At 57.3% G+C, this 17,533-nt stretch overlaps 8 protein-coding genes across 8 annotated transcripts; 6 read left to right on the forward strand and 2 right to left on the reverse strand.

Moving 5' to 3' along the window:
- Nucleotides 1–1,162: 1,162 nt before the first annotated feature.
- On the forward strand, nucleotides 1,163–3,456 carry acoC (aconitase family protein; the record flags this gene model as incomplete). Its single annotated transcript, XM_071047548.1, has 3 exons — nucleotides 1,163–2,955; nucleotides 3,002–3,108; nucleotides 3,155–3,456. 3 exons carry the CDS (start codon nucleotides 1,163–1,165, stop codon nucleotides 3,454–3,456), a joined length of 2,202 nt encoding a protein of 733 aa, XP_070905724.1.
- A 208-nt stretch (nucleotides 3,457–3,664) lies between these two features.
- On the forward strand, nucleotides 3,665–6,111 carry BJX68DRAFT_260447 (Zn(II)2Cys6 transcription factor; the record flags this gene model as incomplete). The annotated part of the gene is made up of 3 exons (XM_071043891.1): nucleotides 3,665–4,365; nucleotides 4,416–5,263; nucleotides 5,309–6,111. The coding sequence occupies 3 exons, from the start codon at nucleotides 3,665–3,667 to the stop codon at nucleotides 6,109–6,111; spliced, it is 2,352 nt and encodes a 783-aa protein (XP_070905725.1).
- Nucleotides 6,112–6,393: 282 nt separating this feature from the next.
- BJX68DRAFT_273846 (Pyruvate/Phosphoenolpyruvate kinase-like domain-containing protein) lies at nucleotides 6,394–7,662 on the forward strand (the record flags this gene model as incomplete). Its single annotated transcript, XM_071047549.1, has 3 exons — nucleotides 6,394–6,913; nucleotides 6,995–7,050; nucleotides 7,109–7,662. Exons 1-3 carry the CDS (start codon nucleotides 6,426–6,428, stop codon nucleotides 7,660–7,662), a joined length of 1,098 nt encoding a protein of 365 aa, XP_070905726.1. The 5' UTR covers nucleotides 6,394–6,425.
- A 988-nt stretch (nucleotides 7,663–8,650) lies between these two features.
- Nucleotides 8,651–9,055, forward strand: BJX68DRAFT_260449 (uncharacterized protein; the record flags this gene model as incomplete). The annotated part of the gene is made up of 1 exon (XM_071043892.1): nucleotides 8,651–9,055. The coding sequence occupies one exon, from the start codon at nucleotides 8,651–8,653 to the stop codon at nucleotides 9,053–9,055; it is 405 nt and encodes a 134-aa protein (XP_070905727.1).
- A 672-nt stretch (nucleotides 9,056–9,727) lies between these two features.
- On the forward strand, nucleotides 9,728–10,997 carry BJX68DRAFT_222988 (fungal specific transcription factor domain-containing protein). Its single transcript, XM_071038067.1, has 2 exons — nucleotides 9,728–10,464; nucleotides 10,515–10,997. The coding sequence occupies exons 1-2, from the start codon at nucleotides 9,850–9,852 to the stop codon at nucleotides 10,935–10,937; spliced, it is 1,038 nt and encodes a 345-aa protein (XP_070905728.1). The 5' UTR covers nucleotides 9,728–9,849; the 3' UTR covers nucleotides 10,938–10,997.
- Nucleotides 10,998–11,028: 31 nt separating this feature from the next.
- BJX68DRAFT_273852 (uncharacterized protein) lies at nucleotides 11,029–12,632 on the reverse strand (the record flags this gene model as incomplete). Its single annotated transcript, XM_071047550.1, has 4 exons — nucleotides 12,199–12,632; nucleotides 11,580–12,105; nucleotides 11,354–11,496; nucleotides 11,029–11,250 (listed from the first exon to the last, which is right to left on the reverse strand). Exons 1-4 carry the CDS (start codon nucleotides 12,568–12,570, stop codon nucleotides 11,029–11,031), a joined length of 1,263 nt encoding a protein of 420 aa, XP_070905729.1. The 5' UTR covers nucleotides 12,571–12,632.
- A 332-nt stretch (nucleotides 12,633–12,964) lies between these two features.
- car2 (ornithine-oxo-acid transaminase) lies at nucleotides 12,965–14,882 on the reverse strand. The gene is made up of 3 exons (XM_071050095.1): nucleotides 14,179–14,882; nucleotides 13,430–14,131; nucleotides 12,965–13,383 (listed from the first exon to the last, which is right to left on the reverse strand). The coding sequence occupies exons 1-3, from the start codon at nucleotides 14,653–14,655 to the stop codon at nucleotides 13,198–13,200; spliced, it is 1,365 nt and encodes a 454-aa protein (XP_070905730.1). The 5' UTR covers nucleotides 14,656–14,882; the 3' UTR covers nucleotides 12,965–13,197.
- A 1-nt stretch (nucleotide 14,883) lies between these two features.
- gpi10 (putative glycosylphosphatidylinositol-alpha 1,2 mannosyltransferase) lies at nucleotides 14,884–17,497 on the forward strand. The gene is made up of 5 exons (XM_071050093.1): nucleotides 14,884–15,339; nucleotides 15,412–15,642; nucleotides 15,692–15,846; nucleotides 15,890–16,036; nucleotides 16,082–17,497. The coding sequence occupies exons 1-5, from the start codon at nucleotides 15,028–15,030 to the stop codon at nucleotides 17,403–17,405; spliced, it is 2,169 nt and encodes a 722-aa protein (XP_070905731.1). The 5' UTR covers nucleotides 14,884–15,027; the 3' UTR covers nucleotides 17,406–17,497.
- Nucleotides 17,498–17,533: the final 36 nt, after the last annotated feature.

A 17,533-nucleotide genomic window follows, 5' to 3' on the forward strand; every position in this document is an offset into this window, starting at 1 on the left:
AGACGCAAGATCCTACACAAAGCATAGCGTCCACGAAACGCAACCCTACTTACCAACCAACACCATGCCTCTCTCGACCCCACCGCAAAAACACTACACAATCGCCCTCCTCCCGGGCGACGGCCTCGGCCCCCAATTGTCCACATACGCCTCTCGAATCCTCACGCAAATCTCAGCCACGCGCCCACACCTCTCCTTCAGCATAACATCGCACCCCTTCGGCGGCGCAGCCCTATCCACCGGCCACGAGAGCAGCTTACCTTCCTCAACCCTCTCCGCCGCAAGGACAAGCGACGCAGTCCTCCTCTGCGGCTGCGGAGACCCAAGATACGGCCGCGAGCCGGAGAAGGGCCTACTGCGGCTCCGCGAGGAGCTGGGCGTCTATGCAAATATCCGGCCCGTGGCGTTCCCGAGTACCCGTCTTGCGGAGGAATCCAGTTCGTTTCGGGCTGACAAGGTGCAGGGGTTGGATGTTACTTTTGTGCGGGATTTGACGGGGGGTGTTTACTATGGCGCCCGGCAAGAGGCGGATTCAGATGATGCAGGGGCAGCAGGGGAAGCATACGATACGACGACGTATACACGGTCTCAAATCTCGCGGCTGGCACGGTGGGCAGGCCACTACGCGAGTTCCTTCACCCCGCCGAAACCCGTACATTCAGTCGACAAGTGGAATGTCATGGCGACGTCGCGGCTGTGGAGGAAGACCGTAGACGAGGTGTTTGCGGACGAGTTCCCGCGCGTCCCGCTGCGGCATGTCCTTGTCGATGAGGCGGCGATGGTTCTGTCTTCGAAACCGACGGAGCTGAATGGGATCGTGCTGACGGAGAATCTGTTTGGGGATATACTCTCTGACCAGGTTGGGGGGATTGTCGGGTCGCAGCAGGTTCTGGCGAGTGCGGCTGTTTTCAATTCCCCTGGGGATACGCAGTGTGGGAAGCCGGGGATCTTTGAGCCGTTTGATTTGAAGAGCGAGAAGGTGTTGCGGAATCCGCTGGGGATCGTGCAGGCCGTTGGTCTGATGCTGGCGCTGGGGTTGGGGCTTGCGGCCGAGGCGGATGCGCTCAGCAAGGCAGTCAGACAGACTCTGGACCCCGTCGAGCTGATCGGATCTGATGTGAGGACAGTTGATCTGGGCGGATCCGCAACAGCAGACGAGTTCATGGCAATGCTCCTCGAGAACCTCGACCTGTACCTCGAAGCCGCCAACTCGGCCGACCTCGCCGCGGCTGCACTCCCATCGCCCACAGCCACCTCCATCTCCGCGCGGCCACTCGACCGCCGCCCGATGGGCATAATCGAGAAAATCATGACCCACGCCGGCGTCGGCCTCACGCGCCCAGACGTCCGCCCCGGCGAAATGATCTGCGTCAAAGTCGACTGGACCATCACCTCCGAGCTCCTGTGGGCCGGCATGGAGAAAACATACGACCAAATGGGCCGGCCGCGGCCCTACCGCAACGACCGGCTCTGGCTCGCCGTCGACCACACAGTCGACCCGCGCACAAACCACCAGCCGCGGCAGCGGGGTCTCATTGCGAAAGCGGAGCGGTTCAGACGCGAGGCGAAGATTGTGGATTTCCTGCCTGCAAACACGAGTATCATGCACACGGATTTCACGCGGGATCGCGCGCAGCCGGGGCGGATTGTGGTCGGGAGTGACTCGCATACGTGCTCGGCGGGGAGCATGGGGGCGTTTGCCATTGGGTTTGGGGCCGCGGATGTGGTTATGCCCATGGTGACGGGGGAGACGTGGTTTCGGGTGCCGGAGGTGTGTCGGATTAACTTCGTGGGGAGGTTGCCCTTTGGGGTTGGTGGGAAGGATGTCATTTTGCATATCCTCGGCCTGTTCAAGCGGAATACCATTGCGTTTCAGCGCGCGGTTGAGTATGGGGGTCCCGGGCTGAAAGAGCTGTCTATGGACGCGCGGTTCGCGATTGCGAATATGAATACCGAGTTTGGGGGCATGGGCGCGTGCTTCGAGGCCGATGAGAATACAGCGGACTGGATCGCAAGACGGCCTCATCCGCAGCATCGCCGCGGCGGGTTGTATTTCCGCGCGGACCCTGGTGCGCAATACGTCGAGGAGAGGACGATCGATCTCTCCGAGGTTGGGGTCACCATGGCCCTCTACCCGAACCCCGACGACGTCGTGCCCGTCGCCGCAAAAGCCGGCATGAAGCTCGACGGGTGCTTCATCGGCGCATGCACGACAACAGAGGAGGACCTCATCGTCGGCGCCCTCGTGCTGGAAGCCGGCCTCCGCGCAGGCCTCGTCCCCGTCGCGCACGGAAAACGCCGCGTCACTCCAGGCAGCCTGACGATAATCAAGAACCTCGAGCGCCACGGGCTCACCTCCCTCTACCGACAGGCGGGCTTCGACATTGGCGCACCGGGGTGCTCCTACTGCGTGGGGATCAACGACGTCGACGTCGCGGGCGAAGGCGAGGTCTGGCTGTCGTCGCAGAACCGCAATTTCCGGAACCGGATGGGCAAGGGGAGTTTTGGGAACATCACCTGTGCGGCGGCGGTTGCGGCGTCGAGTTTCAGTATGGAGGTCACAGATCCGCGGTGGTTGCTGGAGAGGTTGGATCGGAAGAGGTTTGATCGGTTGGTCAATACGTGGAAGGCGACAGTCAAGATCACGCCGGAGATTCATGAGCCGGAACCAGAGGCTGCGAGTGCGGCGCCTGCGATGGAGAGTATGCTTGATGGGATTCCAGTGGCCAAGTCGGCGAGGGTCGTCACGTCGAGGGTTCAGCGGTTTGCGGAGAATGTGGATACGTACGTGGTCCCTTTTAATCGACATCGACAGTCTGAAACTAACATGTGTAGTGATGCGATTATTCCTGCCGAGTTTATGCCCGGCGTTGATAATGCGGATCTGGGGAGCCACTGCTTCCAGTACTTTCGTCCAGAGTTCAGAGAGAAAGCTATCAACGGGTCTCAGATCATGTATGTCTCAATACCATTGAGCATTGACCACAGCTAACAAATACAGCGTTGCCGAGCACGGATTTGGCAGTGGGTCGTCGCGAGAGGACGCGGTGAGAGCTCTACTAGGGTCGGGTATACAAGCTGTGATTGCAAAGGGATTCGCCTTCATCTGTAAGCTCCCTACTTCCTATCTCCATGTGATCTGCTAACAAAATAGACGAGCGAAACCAACTCAACATGGGCCTATTCAACATCAAACTGCAAGACCAAGAATTCTACGACAATGTCCAGGAAGACTCCGTCCTCACCATCAACAAAGACACCAAGACCATCCAGATCCAAGGCTACGACAAGCTATTCACCTACGAGCAGTCGGAAATCGAACAACGGCTGCTCGACGCCGGGGGTGTGATGCCGCTATACACCGAGTTTGGCAACGCAGTCTTCCGCCAGCTGACGAAACCAAAGACAGTAAAGAGCACGACGGGGTCGAAGCGGTCGAGGGATATGACGTGGTAGCTTAAACTGTACAGAAAGCAATGACCAGTAATATTCCTCGCATTAGAAGACAGTCCCACCCGTAGCCCTAACCCAAACCAGGCCACGCCAACCCCGCATCTGATCATGACCGTGCCATCTTTTCTTCCCGCTTATATCCGTGTCTTCCCCAGATTTTCCCCCTCTCAACACACGCTGCAGCTCAATCGCACCGGAAACCAGGCCAGCCATGGCCCCCGCGTCCGCTACAAGCCGCAACAATAGCGCTAATAGCACCTCCAATACACCCTCGTACAAACGCGGCTACGTCGCGTGTATCGGGTGCCGCACGCGCAAAGTCCGCTGCGTCCTCGGGTCCAAGCCGCCCTGCGCGAAATGCCAGCGCGAGCACCGCGAGTGCGTGTTTCAGAAGGGGGAGCGGACGGGGAAGAGGCGTGAGGCGCCAAAGTGGGCGAGGGCTCAAGGTCAGAGGGATGGCAACTCGAATTCGACTCCGACTCCGACGCGAGAGGATGAGCGGAGTGACGAGGCGCGATCCGAACGTAGCCGGCGCGGGTCAGTAGCCGAACATCAAGACCGCAATCCCATTGATGACGGCAATGGCAACGGGAACGGGAATCTGGGGATCCATGGCGAGGCAGAGGACTCGCCGCTGACCGACCCGGTCATGTCCACCATCTTCACGCGGCCGAGTGATGCGCTGGATGTGCTTTTCGATGCGGCTCGGCCGGGGCCGGTGCAGGAGCCCCATGGAGGACCATTTTCCGCCGACGGACCCTTTGGTGTGTCTAGTCTTGTTTCGGAGAGTGGCCTTGTCGCGGTCTCTGCGCTGTCGCAGCCGAGTGAAGATGTTCTTGATCTGTGGGACAAGTGTCGCTTCGTGCGGCAGGGCTGGTTTACAGGGCAAGAGGCAGTTACGTATCTCGATCTGTACGTTTTACCTAGTCTGTCATTCCTTGGGTAGCCTACTAACTATGTAGGCTGTATCGCTATCTCGCACCCCTTGCCCCCGTCCTAACAGACGACTACCGCGATCACAGCAACCACGTCCGCCTCGTCACCGAAGAGCCCATGCTCTGCTGCACGCTGCTGATGATCGCATCCCGCTACTTCATCCTCCCCGGTGCCGGCGGTGTCTCCCGAAGCCACTTCATCCACCAGCGACTCTGGCAGTACTGCGAGCTCCTGATCCGGCGGATCATGTTCGGGCAGGAGAAGCACTCGACTGCAAAGACGCGCATCGTCGGCTCGATAGAAAGCCTCATCCTCATATCCGACTGGCATCCGCGCTCCGTGCACTTTCCGCCGGATACCGAGGGTTGGGACGCCGAGTTGATCTCGCCTGCGTATGACCGGCGGAATCGAGTGCATACGAATGGCGATGTCCCGCTTATTCGCTGGCGTGAGGATGTATTTGAGCCTGCAAGGCGCTCGGAGCGGATGTCGTGGATGTTTCTTGGTGCGGCAACGAGTTTGGCCTATGAGCTGGGCATCTTTGATAGTGCGGGTGCAAATAGTTCTCAGCTGAGCGCTCGTTGTCATCGGGCGGCTAGTCTTCTCTACATCTATGTGACGCAAATGGCTGTCAAAATGGGCTGTTCTTCATTGCTTCCGGAGAACATTGCAGTCCAAAATATGGACACGCACTGGACGGCGTCTATTCGACTGTGGACGGAACTCACCCGGCTGATGAAGACGGCATCCGCCATGTTCTTCCAGTCAATGGCATCCACCAAGCAGCAGCTGGGGTCGGGTCAGTATCTCATACTACTACAGCATTTCGCTCCCTCGCTGGATCGCTGGCATGAACAGTTTACAGCATCGTCAGGTACGCACCTCCTCTCCATCTACAAAGCATGACTAACGACTGTAGACATCCCCCAAGCCCTCGGCTCCCTCATCCTGATCGAATACCACTACCTCCAAATCTGCACAAGCGCCCTTTCCATCCAAGCCGTCGTCGAACGTGCCGTCGCCCGCTCGTCAGCGCACCTCGGCGAAACCGAAGGCGTGGAATCCTGCATCCTCCCACAGGACCACACATTCATCCGCAACGTCGTCACAGGCAGCCGGAGCGTTCTCGGGATCGCAACCTCCATGGCTTCAGAGGGCCGTTTGCGATACGCACCGCTGCGTACGCTTGTCTGTATAACATCTTCATCCATCTTCCTCCTCAAGGCGATTAGTCTCGGTGGGCGCCATGCAGACCTCCAGACTTCGCTTGATATTCTTGACAGATGTATTCTCGCGCTTAGATCGTCTGGTACAGACGACATGGACTTTTCGCTCCGTTACGCCACACTCCTGGAAAAACACGTCGCTCGATTCCGCGCGAATTTCATCCTCCCTCACCAGCCCGCCCCCTTCAATACAGGCACAGGTGCTCTGCCGACATCGAACATTTCTCAACGACACGACGACCCACTCTCAATACCCCCCGCAACCCCATACACCCATCCCAACTCCACTAGTATGCTCTGGCCACAGCAACAATACCCATCCCTTGACCAAATGCCCGCAGCCGAAGACTGGTGGGCGCGCCCGTTTGACCCGAACATCGCGCCGTTTAGTACTCATGGAAATGCGGGGGAGGGAGTCTCCCTGGGACTGGAGCTGGACTCGTTGGACTTTTTGTGGAACTTGCCGATTGTCGATGGGGTGGATATGCCGACGTAGCAAGTAGGCGTAGCCGTATAAGAATTAATTTACTGTAATGGGTTTTTGAATAAACTATGGTACGGTCGATATTTGTTAATGCCGCTCTTAGCCGAGATGTGCACGAAACCTGTCGATTACCTGAAAGACTCATGTATACGCTGTCAATGGTTGTTCCGAGGGTATGCGCCTCGCCTAGCCTCGCCTCCGACGTCGGAGCACCTCAGATCTATAAAGTCTACTTTCATCAACACAAAGACTACTCAGATAACAGATCAGACACTACTCCGTTGTCTCTCTCGTCAGCTGATACTACCAATAGCCTCACAACCAAAATGTCCAAATCAATCGTCAACACAAACCCCTACCCCTTCGCCTTCACCACCGGCGGACCCATCACAACCTCCTCCTCCACTCCCACTGACCCCTCTACTCCCTCCCCCGCCAATACAACCTCTACCCCCTCCGGCCCCATAACCCTAACCCTCCCCAACACCAGCGGCGCCATCCCCTCAATAGCAGCAACCCGCCTCCGCGCCCTAATCCACGAAGCCAGCGCCTCCCCCGACAAGATCCTCGCCTTGGTCTGCAGCTACGACGGGCTCTCGTCGAAACTCTGCGTCGAAGCCGGATTCCCCGCGCTGTTCCTCAATGGGTACGCAATGGCGGCGTCCATGGGGCTGCCGGATACGGGGTATATCGCATTTCAAGAGGTTGTGCAGCGTGTGCAGGAGGTTGTCCGTGTTGTCAAGGACGTGCCGATTATTGTGGATGGGGATACGGGGTATGGGGGGGCGATGAATGTTAGGAGGTGTGTTGAGGGGTGAGTTCTGGCTCTTTCTGGTCTCTTTGGATATGGTGCGTGTCGGGACGGCGAGGCTAATGGTCCATCTGTGTTGAACAGGTTCGCCCGCGCAGGCGCAGCAGGTGTAATGATCGAGGACCAGACGTGGCCGAAACGTACGTCTTCCCTCCCCCCCTCGCCATCCTCTCCACAGATCCAACTAACAGCTTCCAGGCTGCGGCCACACCCAAGGCAAATCCGTCGTCTCGCTCCCGGAAGCCCTCGCCCGATGGCGCGCGGCCGTCGACGCGCGCAACAACGGGCTCGACATCTGGATCCTCGCGCGCACCGACAGCCTAATCCACGGCTACGACGAAGCGCTCACGCGCGCGCGCGCCGCAATCGCGCTCGGCGTCGACTGCATCTTCGTCGAGGCGCTCCCCGACCGCGCGACGATGCGCCGCCTCGTCGCCGACCTCGACGGGTTCCCGCTCATGGCGAATCTCATCGAGGGCGGGCGCACGGAGATGCTGTCTGCGGCGGATCTGGCGGGCTTGGGGTATGCGCTTGTGACGTATCCGTGGACGCTTGTTGCGGCGCGGTTGCGGAGTGTGCGGGAGGCGTTGGAGGGGATCAAGGGGGGGTTTTTGGATGGGAAGCCCGAGGTTATTTTGGGCTATGGGGAGGTTTGTGAGGGCGTGGGGTTTACGGAGTATTATGCGATGGAGGAGAGGTATACCTTTGAGGGGGCGGTTCATGGGAGTAAGGGGTTTCGGTTTGAGGAGTAGATGGCAGCTACAACGTTACCTTGAGATGTAGCGGGAATCAAATCAAAGATTATGAAACCATCGGCCGATGGGCCGTCTACTCAGTTTAATAGTCTGGCCTATTATTCCTCTGGTATATGGCCCAGTTCGCTGATATATGGACTACAGGCAATGTTTGTATAGCTACCGTCAATGATTGCTTCGAGCACGCCCCCAATCACCATATGGCTTCGAATGCATGTTCATCCCCATCAAAACACTCCCATACCAGGCAGCCATAGCCCAAGGAAGGAACCACCCACGGACCTGGGGTGGACCGGCACATTTCCATCCTGCTCTGTACTTGGCAAAAGCACCGCTGGGTCGCGCCTGCCTTGCGTTTGAACAATCGAATATAGAAAGAAGGAGCGACCCGCTTTCGAGTCCCGAGTCCGAGGTCTGGCAGCGATCCTTCCTGTTCTGTACTAGGAAGGTGCACCCAAGGCTGCCCCTTGGTCGCGCCTTCCTTGGTTGGACAGATCACAATTAAGCATGATTGGAAGGAGCGACCCTTCACCTGGTATCGTTCTTTCCTATTTTGTTTTGGGAAGGTGCAGCCCTTGGTCGTGACTTCCTTTAATGACGGAACCCCGACTCAGCATAGGAGGAAGGAGCAGCCATCTACTTGGTATCGCTCCTTCCGTTCTGTTATAGGCAAGTGTACTCCGGAGTCCGCCTTTCCTGGTTCACGGATGATCATTCACGATCTCGTCTAGATCCTGCCCATGCTCTAAAAGTTAGATGAAACAGAGGTGCTTTGCTCAGAATTGATTGATGGGGGAAGATGGTTTCGGATCATGGGGCATACCGTTAGCACAGTTTGGGAATAACATTGGGGCATAACGCTCTGTTGTTCTCTGTAGTAATGGTCAAGCAAAATATGGGTCAATCTAGACTGTTACTCTGCTCGTAGTCAGAAGCATCCAGATCCTAGTCTACCCAAATAAGCCAGGTTATACCTTTTCTTGATATGGACAGCATAACCGCCCTCGCCGCCCTCCGGATGCCCACGGGCGTCTCCCTCCTCTGCATCCCAAAGCCCGTCCTCGCACGCATCTTCCCCTTCCTCCTCCCCTACACGGGCCCCATTGCCGTCGCGACGCGGATGTTGGGCTGCCGAGACATAGCGCTGGCAACGCTCTTCTACACCCGGCAAGCGAGAGCGACAGCAACGACGACAACCGACGTAGAAGATCCCGATCCCGATCGATCAGCTACATTGAAACAAGCGTTGACAGCCGGAATCCGCGCCGATTTGCTGGATGTCGTTGCGTACCGGTGGTGCTATGGGGAGGGAACCCTGGGTGCCGAGGGGAGGGGCTGGGGTATCTTATCGTGCCTGCTGTGGGGATGTTGGGGCCACAGGTACTGGTAGTGCGGGGTTAGAAAAATAAATAGTACGTCTTTATTATTCATTGCTAGACACTATTGGTGCAGCGGGTACAGGCGGCCCGATGCCACCTTTGTTCCCCCCATCCGGACCGCTCGGTCAGATTCTTCACCAACAAACACTCCCCTGTAACGTAACTCCTCTCCCTCAGGATCTAGACCTAGATCCAAGAGAGAAGAAGAAAAAGAAAGATGAACGCGACGCAAATCTTCAACGAAGCAACAACCATCTTCTTCCGCCACTACCACAACAAACCCTACACGCTCTTCAACGCCCCGCTCTTCCACCTCAAAGCCTCGGCGGGCCAGATCCCGCAATACCTGCAATTCGCCTTCATCGCGACGGCCGTGCGCTTCTCGTCTCAGGTGCAATGGAAGCAGCGCAAACAGAGCACGATCGACAGCTATGCGCGCGCGTCCTGGGAGTTGATCATGTCGAGCCCCGACGGGTTGGGGGATTCGGATTCGAGCGATGTCTCGGTGATTCAGGCGCTGGCGCTGCTGGCGATTATTGATGCGACGGCGGGGAGGAGACGGGCGGCCTGGGTGAAGATTGGGATGGCGGTGCGGATCAGTCAGGATCTCAGGATGATGGAGGAGCCTGATGCTGAAGCGGGGTTGGGGTTGTTGGAGAGGGAGGAGAGGCGGGGCTTGTTCTGGTCGTTGTTTTTGCTGGATCGGTTTGTGTGCTGTTCGTTTCGACGGCCGCCGGCGATCAAGACCAAGGATTGTCGGCTGAGTCTCCCGGTCGATCGTGCGTTGAAGGAGGGCGAGGTCCCCATGACGCTGGGAGGGTTACTGGACAGCAAAGTGCGAGGACGCGCAGGGCAAGTCGTCGGCCTGTCCGGGCTGTCCGTCTGCTTCGCAGCCCTCCTCGGCCGGACAATCGACTGCATGATGAACCGCGACGAACGCGCAATCGAGCCCTGGAAGGAAACCTCCGACTACGGCAGCATCCGCACGAGCCTCGAGTTCCTAAAAGAAATGGCCGACAGCCACTCGCCCGACGAGCCCTCGGACACCGACCGCACCTCGCACCTCGTCCTCTCGCTGACGCTGTACCACCTCACCCACTGCATCCTCAGCCACCCGTTCCTCCTCGGCGTCAAGCGCCAGACGTACCCGGCGACGCCGACGGCCTGGGTCGAGGAGCAGATTGCGTCGTGCTGGAGTCATGCGCTCGATCTGACCACGCTTGTGGTTGATGCAAAGCGCGCGGGATACATGCTCGCGCCGTCGTTTTATAGTTACTGTGTCCTCGTTGCTGGGACCGTGCATGCGATTCTGCTGCATGGGGAGGATCGCCCGGCTAGTGAGCGGGCGTCAAAGTATCTCAAGACCTCGTTTGATTATCTCTCGGAGATGACCGAGATGTGGCACAATTCATATATTATGGTACTCTCCCTCCAGGTCATATTTATTCCAAGCTGATGATGAACTACCAGTCCGACGCGCTACGCTTCTTCACAAACCGCTGCGTCCGCTACAGCAGCATCCTCCTCGGCCCAGCACCGCTCTTCAAAAACCTCACGCAGACAGATATAACCGTCCTCCGGGCTGTCCTAGACTACTGGACGATGATGGACCCGCGGAATCCCATCTCCGATCTCAACTCCATAAACATTGACTGTTTCGCAAATACACCGGGGAAGGGGGATCGAGAAAGAGAACAAGAAACGCAGTCAGTGACTCCAGACGACACCACGACAGGGAGCTCAGCCTCGTCGAAGAACGAACCCGACAATCGAACCGTCGACCCGAAGCTCGTTGACTTTCCACTCTCAATCTCCTCTCCCGCGAGTTCAAATGGGGAGGGCGGGACCGAGTTTCACAAGTGGGACTGGGATAATGAGCTGGGCTCGATGTAGCCTTCCTTACTTATATATGACATGGAATTGGACAATAGACGAACTTGAGCATTCTTCCAAGTTGCAATTTTTAATCCGATATTGGATTGTTTCATTGGTATCCCTGCAAAGCAGGAAGGACAACGCCACTACACTCGCCAAACCCAAACCGCGCCCCCGTGGCCTGGTTCACGCACCACCCGTCCATAATCACCTCGTCGCCGTCCTCGAGGTACGAGATGCCGTCGACTTGCATGTCTGGCAGCACGTTCTGCGGGAGTTGGCGCTCGAGTAGGCAGGCTATGCCGGTGTTTTCGCCTTTGGAGTTGCGGCGCTATGTTGCATTCTTTAGTAATTGTATACGTTGTTGCGGATTAGGGTGTATAAGGGGGAAAGGGGAACGGGGAAGAAGAGGGCAGTTGGGAAGTATGGCATACCGCACTCGTCAGCGTCCCCGTGCCGAAGATATCCCCCGTACTCAGGCCCTCGCCTGCGCTAGCCAGGTGCGCGAGCTGTTGGTATGGTGTCCAATACAGCTCGTTTAGATTCGACTCGGTGACCGGGTACGACTTTCCGTTCCCTGCTCATCTCGTTAGCACAGCGCCTAGCCACCTCACCCTCTCCATGCCCACCCCGGACAGAAAAAGAAATGGAGATACTTACGCACAACCCTCGCGCTCACCTCAACATCCCACGTCGCCTCCTCTTCCTTCCCCCTAAACTCCAAATGCCTCAACGGCGCCGGATCCTGCACCTTGGTACTAGCACACTTGCTCCCCTCCAACGCCTCAACCGTAACAACCCACGCACTAACCGTGGTACCCGCCCCCTTGCCATGAAACGGCCCCAGCGGCGGCATCTCGAACATCTGAATATCCCTCGCAGACCAGTCATTCAGCAGGACCATCCCGAAGATGTGCTCGTGCGCATGGGCGATGTCGAGGATTGCGCCCGGTGGGAGAGGGCGCGAGAGGAAGATGCCGATTTCGAGTTCAAAGTCGAAGCGGGCGGAGGGCTGGAATTTCGGCGGGTTTTTTGCGGTATCTAGGGAGGTGGATGGCGTGCGGTAGACGCCGTGCGGCCGGACGATGGGCGTGCCTGTAATCCGCAGCGAGGACGTGCGCCCGTTGTACACGGAGGGCGTGTAGAACCAGTTTTCGGGGATGGGGCGCGAGGTTAGGGTGCAGCACTTTTCACACAAAAACCTGTTAGCCGTCATCACAACAGTTGCTTCTCCCCCGCGGAGAAAATGATAGGAGTTGGTAGCATAGGGGGGTCATACATTCTGCGTATGCTCTAACGAGCAATAGAAATCCGAAAAATTCCTCGTCTCCATCGGGAAATGATTCTTCACCCTCTCCAGCGGGACGCTGTACTTGCTCCTAACATCCGGCTTGACGAGTTCCGTCGTCAGGATAGCCCTAACTGCCGCGCGGGTGGGGATTGAGAGCGCGGCGAAGGTGTTGAGTGTCGCCTGCGAGAAGACATCGCCGCTTACTGGGAATCCTGGGATGGATGCGAAGAAGCCATCCTGCTCCAAAGCGGAGAGCTCGATTGCATCTGTTTCGAGCGCCGTTGCGCACCGGGGTACGGGGTTTTCGGGTGTGGAGATTATCCCGTAGGGGAGGTTGTCGATTGGGAAGGGGGTGGACATTCTAATTCACTCGTTGAGGATGGGTAGTTTGAGCTAGGTAGGTGAAGCTTGCTCTGTCAGGGTGTCAACAGGCGCCTATCTATTAACGAGGGTCGATCGGGCATCGGTGCGTCTGATCGGTGAGCCACGCCTTATATTTACTCCGAGATGCATGTTGAAATACTCCGAGCGTAACTTGGTTCTTGGTCGCCGATCAATTGCGGCGTAACATGGATGACCATCAGATGGCGAAAAGTGCCGGTGCACACACCTCTCGGGGCAAGCTAGGATGTTTGCTCTATGCAGTAGCTTGTATGCGGCATTTGATGGTTGCTGACGAGCGGGGTAGACATATATTAAGAGAGGCAACGACAAGTCTAAACTACGAGCAACTACGATGAAGAAAAGAATCGATCATGACTCGTGTATGAATAACTATCAACGGCCTCAACAAAGTTTGGATCAGGATGGGTGAGTGCAGCGCTCATCTCTGACACGTGCGGTGCCGATTGAGCTTGGCTGCCTCATAGCCATGCCTTCGACCATTCGGTCGGGATGCCTCACCGAGACGGCGAGTCGCCTGTCGTCCGGTGTTATGGCGGGATACCACCCGGTCTACTACCCAGCACCACGGCCTGAGTTGATGACCTAGTTCTCCAGGTTGATCTTGACATTCTTCTCAGGAGGAGGAATCACTTTGTCCTCGGCGGCGCCCTTGAGGTTCGGGAGCTCATCCACGGCGGCCTTGATGATATCAAGGGCGGCCGCGATTTCTTCCTCTGTGATGACAAGAGGAGGGGCGAGACGAATGATGTTTTGATGGGTGGGTTTGGCCTGCGATTGTTAATCGTGGTTCACATGAGGATTGCAGACAACTTACCAAAAGACCCTTTTCCTTCATCAGCATGCAGAGATCCCACGCGCTGTGTCCGTTGGTCTTGGACTCGTCAATGACAATCGCGTTGAGCAGACCCTTGCCGCGAACGGTCTGGATGATAGGGTTCTGGATAGCCTCGAGGCCCTGGCGGAAGACGTGTCCGAGCTTCTCAGCGCGCTCGACCATGTTCTCCTCCTTGACGACTTCCAAAGCACGGATAGCCACGGCACAGGCAAGAGGATTACCTCCGTATGTCGAGCCGTGGGTTCCAGGCTCGATAGTGAGCATGACCTCCTTGTTGGCCAAGACGCAAGACACGGGGTACATGCCGCCTGAGATGGCCTTGCCAAGGAGAACCATGTCCGGCTTGATGCCACTCCACTCGTGGCAGAGCAGCTTTCCTGTGCGGGCGATACCGGTCTGGATCTCGTCGCAGATCAGCAGCACATTGTGCTTGTCGCACAGAGCTCTGGCCTCTTGGAGGTAATCGTCGTCTGGGACAACAATTCCCGCCTCGCCTTGGATGGGCTCGACCAGGAAGGCAGCGAGGTTGGGGCCCGCCTTCTCAAACGCCTCGCGCAGAGCAGCCTTGTCATTATACTTGATTGGCTTGTCGGTTCCGGGGATTGTGCAGCCAATGTTGGGGACGAACGGGCCATAGTTCTCTCGCGACTCAGGGTCCGACGACAAAGAGATTGCGACGAGCTAGAAAGGGTCAGCGGAGCGCAATAATGAGGATGGGAAATACTTACTGTTCGCCCGTGAAAGTTGTTCTCCGCACTCAAGATGATGGCCTCGTTCTCCGGGATCCCTTTGACCTTGTAACCCCACTTTCGGGCGATCTTGATCCCAGTCTCGACCGCCTCCGCACCAGTGTTCATGGGGAGGACCATGTCGAAGCCAAAGAACTTGGTGACAATCTCGGCAAACTTGGGAAAGACATCGTTATAGAAAGCGCGAGAGCTGAGGGTCAAGCGAGAGGCCTGCTCGACGAGCGCAGCGACAAGTTTGGGGTGGCAGTGGCCCTGGTTCACCGCTGAGTATGCGGAGAGAAAGTCCAGGTAGTGGCGGCCCTCTGGATCCCACACGGAAGTGCCTGCAGCACGAGCAAAGACAACAGGGAGAGGGTGGTAATTGTGGGCAGCAAAGTCGTGCTCAGCCTGGATTGCTTCCTGGGTGGAAGCAGCATGGTAGGCAGTTGCAGCACCGTTGGTACCGTTGGAGGCCATGGCTGTGCGATAACGAGATAAGGCGATAAAGTGAGGAGTGAGGAGTGAGGAGTAAAGATGGGCAAACCGTGGGTGAGGCAGAAAAACGAGACAAAGAAGAGAGAGTGGGAGGAATTGAGGAATTTAGTCAGAGGAACAAAGAAACAGAATATATAAGAGGCCTGGTGTGCCCGGAGCCAGAGGCCATACCTCTAAGCGCAGGTGTACCCGTTGGATGATCCTTAAGTGCAGGTCTACCCGTTTATGACGCCGAGCCCACTTTTGCTGCTGTCCACTGACGTCGCGCCCATTTGCTCATTACGGATCTCTCGCTTGTGCTTGGCTCCATCGCTCTCGTCCAGCGCACCTCATCTGGGGTAATATCTCGACGCCATGTCCCGGTCCCTGTCCACTCGCTCGCGTTCGCAGCGATCCTACGCTCCCAGTCCAGCTTCCGAAGCCGCGCTGCCGTTCTCGCCTTTGACACCGGCTCCCGTCACCACCTCCGTCCCGCCGCCCTCGCGCCTGAGGCCACCATCCCCGCCTCCCGACGCGTCCTCCAACATTCTCCTCTTCCTCATCGCCTTCCGCCTCGTCAACGCCCTGACCGTCCGCACATTCTTTCAGCCCGATGAGTTCTTCCAATCCCTGGAGCCCGCGTGGAAGATCGCGTTTGGCGAGAGCCAGGGTCCCTGGATCACCTGGGTCAGTCTCCACCGCGCAAACCTTTGTGATTCGCCTACATGCGGAGTTCTGGTTCTGACCGTTCTTCAATAGGAATGGAAGCATCAGCTGAGATCCTCGCTGCATCCGCTTATCTTCGCTGCAGTGTACACCGTCGCCGACCTCGTCGCACGAGCCCTCGGATTGTCCCCCGCATTACGCGCCGATTTGTTGATTGCCGCTCCTGGAGTCACCCAAGCCGTCATCGCTGCCGTCGGTGATTACTACACGTGGAAACTCGCTCGGTACATATACGGAGATAGGAGCTATGAGAGTTGGGCAACGGTATTTCCTTGGAATGAAAGGCGACGATGGCCAATGCTGACCTGTGCAGCTTGCGTTGACTGTTCTCAGTCCGTGGCAGTGGTTCTGCTCGACGAGGACTCTGTCCAACTGTCTCGAGACTACGATTACGATTGTCGCTTTGAACCTCTGGCCGTGGGAGTGGGCCACCGAGGCAGCCCGCGCACGACCTGCGAATGTGAACAGGTAGGTCTTTGGCTGCTGCTACGAGCTTCGCTAATAAAGATAGAATCCGGCTATGCCTTCTCCTGGCGGCTTTCGCGTGCGTCCTGCGCCCGACCAATATTCTGATCTGGATTTATCTGGCCGGCGTCGCCTTGCACCGGAGTACCTGGCCTGAGAAACAGACGCTCGCTCGTGAAGCAGCGCTTAGTGGGTGAGTTTCCCGACAGACTTTCATCTTCGAAGCTAACAGCTGTAGGTCGGCAATTCTCTCCTTGTCGCTTATCGTCGACCGCTTCTTCTACGGATTCTGGACGTTCCCACCTTTGCGATTCCTGTACTTCAACATTGCGCAGTCTCTCGCGGTCTTTTACGGCAAGAATGACTTTCACTACTACATCTCCCAGGGGTACCCTCTTCTGCTCACAACGGCGCTACCGTTCGCTCTGTTTGGACTATACCGGACTTTGAAGGGTCGGCAGGCGGTTGCAGAGAGGGGCATTGTGGTCCAGCTTGCCACGATCTCCTTGGCTATGCCCGGAGTGCTTTCTCTCATCACACACAAGGAAGTCCGGTTCATCTACCCTCTTCTCCCGGCACTGCACATCCTGAGCGCATCGCCTCTGGTTGATTTCTTCCTTCCCGCAGTAGCAACGACGAACCGCCAGTATCTCCCCCGCCGACTGACACTCATCTTCCTCATCTTGGTCAATGTCGTGATCGCAGTCTACACAACCGTATTCCACGCCTCGGGAGTGATCTCCGTCCTCGGTTACCTGAGAGAGCAACACATCCTCCACGGACTCGAAACCACAGCCAGCACCGGTGGCACAGACCGAACCTACGGCGGGATAACAGCCGGCTTCCTCATGCCCTGCCACAGCACACCCTGGCGCTCGCACCTCGTCGAACCCACCATCCACGCATGGGCGCTATCGTGCGAACCGCCCGTCGGCCTGTCCGAAACCGAAAAGGCCGCCTACCGCGACGAGGCAGACCAGTTCTACGATAACCCAAACCAGTTCCTCCGCGACCATATGGTCGGTGGTCTCCGGTATATCCCGCGCCGACCCTCCTACGTTACACCGCCAACGACACCGCGCCTCCCAACGCAGCCCTCCTCCCCGCACGAATGGCCCGACTACCTCATCTTCTTCGCGCAGCTCGAACCCACCCTTAAGAAACTCCTCCCGGGCGCCGCGTACGGCGAGTGCTGGCGGACATTCAACACAGCCTGGCACGATGACTGGCGGCGGCACGGCGACGTGGTCGTCTGGTGTCTCGACAGCGCAGAGCAAGAGGCGTGGCGCGCGGAGAAGCACAGGCGCGAGGTCGAGGAGCGGGATCGGCAGTTTGAAACTATCGTGCAGGCGTTTCGGAAGGATGCGACGAGCAAGCCGTCGAAGCCGTGGTTCTCGTGGGGATCACCATCGTCAGAATGGTTGTGGCCGTGGCAGCAGAGGAAGCGGATGACGCTGTTTGGGGTCGAGGTGCCGCAGTGGCCCGAGTGGGATTGGCCGTGGCGGAAGAAGAGGAGCCTTGCTGGTTTTCTTGCTTTCCTTCGTGATGATCTTCCGTTTTAGTTGTTGATTCGAGGGTGGATTTGGATATTCGGTTTATCATTTAATAAGCCTGACTTAATATGCTGTTTGTTTACTCAATGCAGTCTGATTACTGTTTACACATTCCACTCAGATACTACGCATCGCAC

The sequence above is a fragment of the Aspergillus pseudodeflectus genome (genome assembly GCF_044049435.1).
Source record: "Aspergillus pseudodeflectus strain CBS 756.74 chromosome Unknown BJX68scaffold_1, whole genome shotgun sequence".
Taxonomy (NCBI): Eukaryota; Fungi; Ascomycota; class Eurotiomycetes; order Eurotiales; family Aspergillaceae; genus Aspergillus; species Aspergillus pseudodeflectus.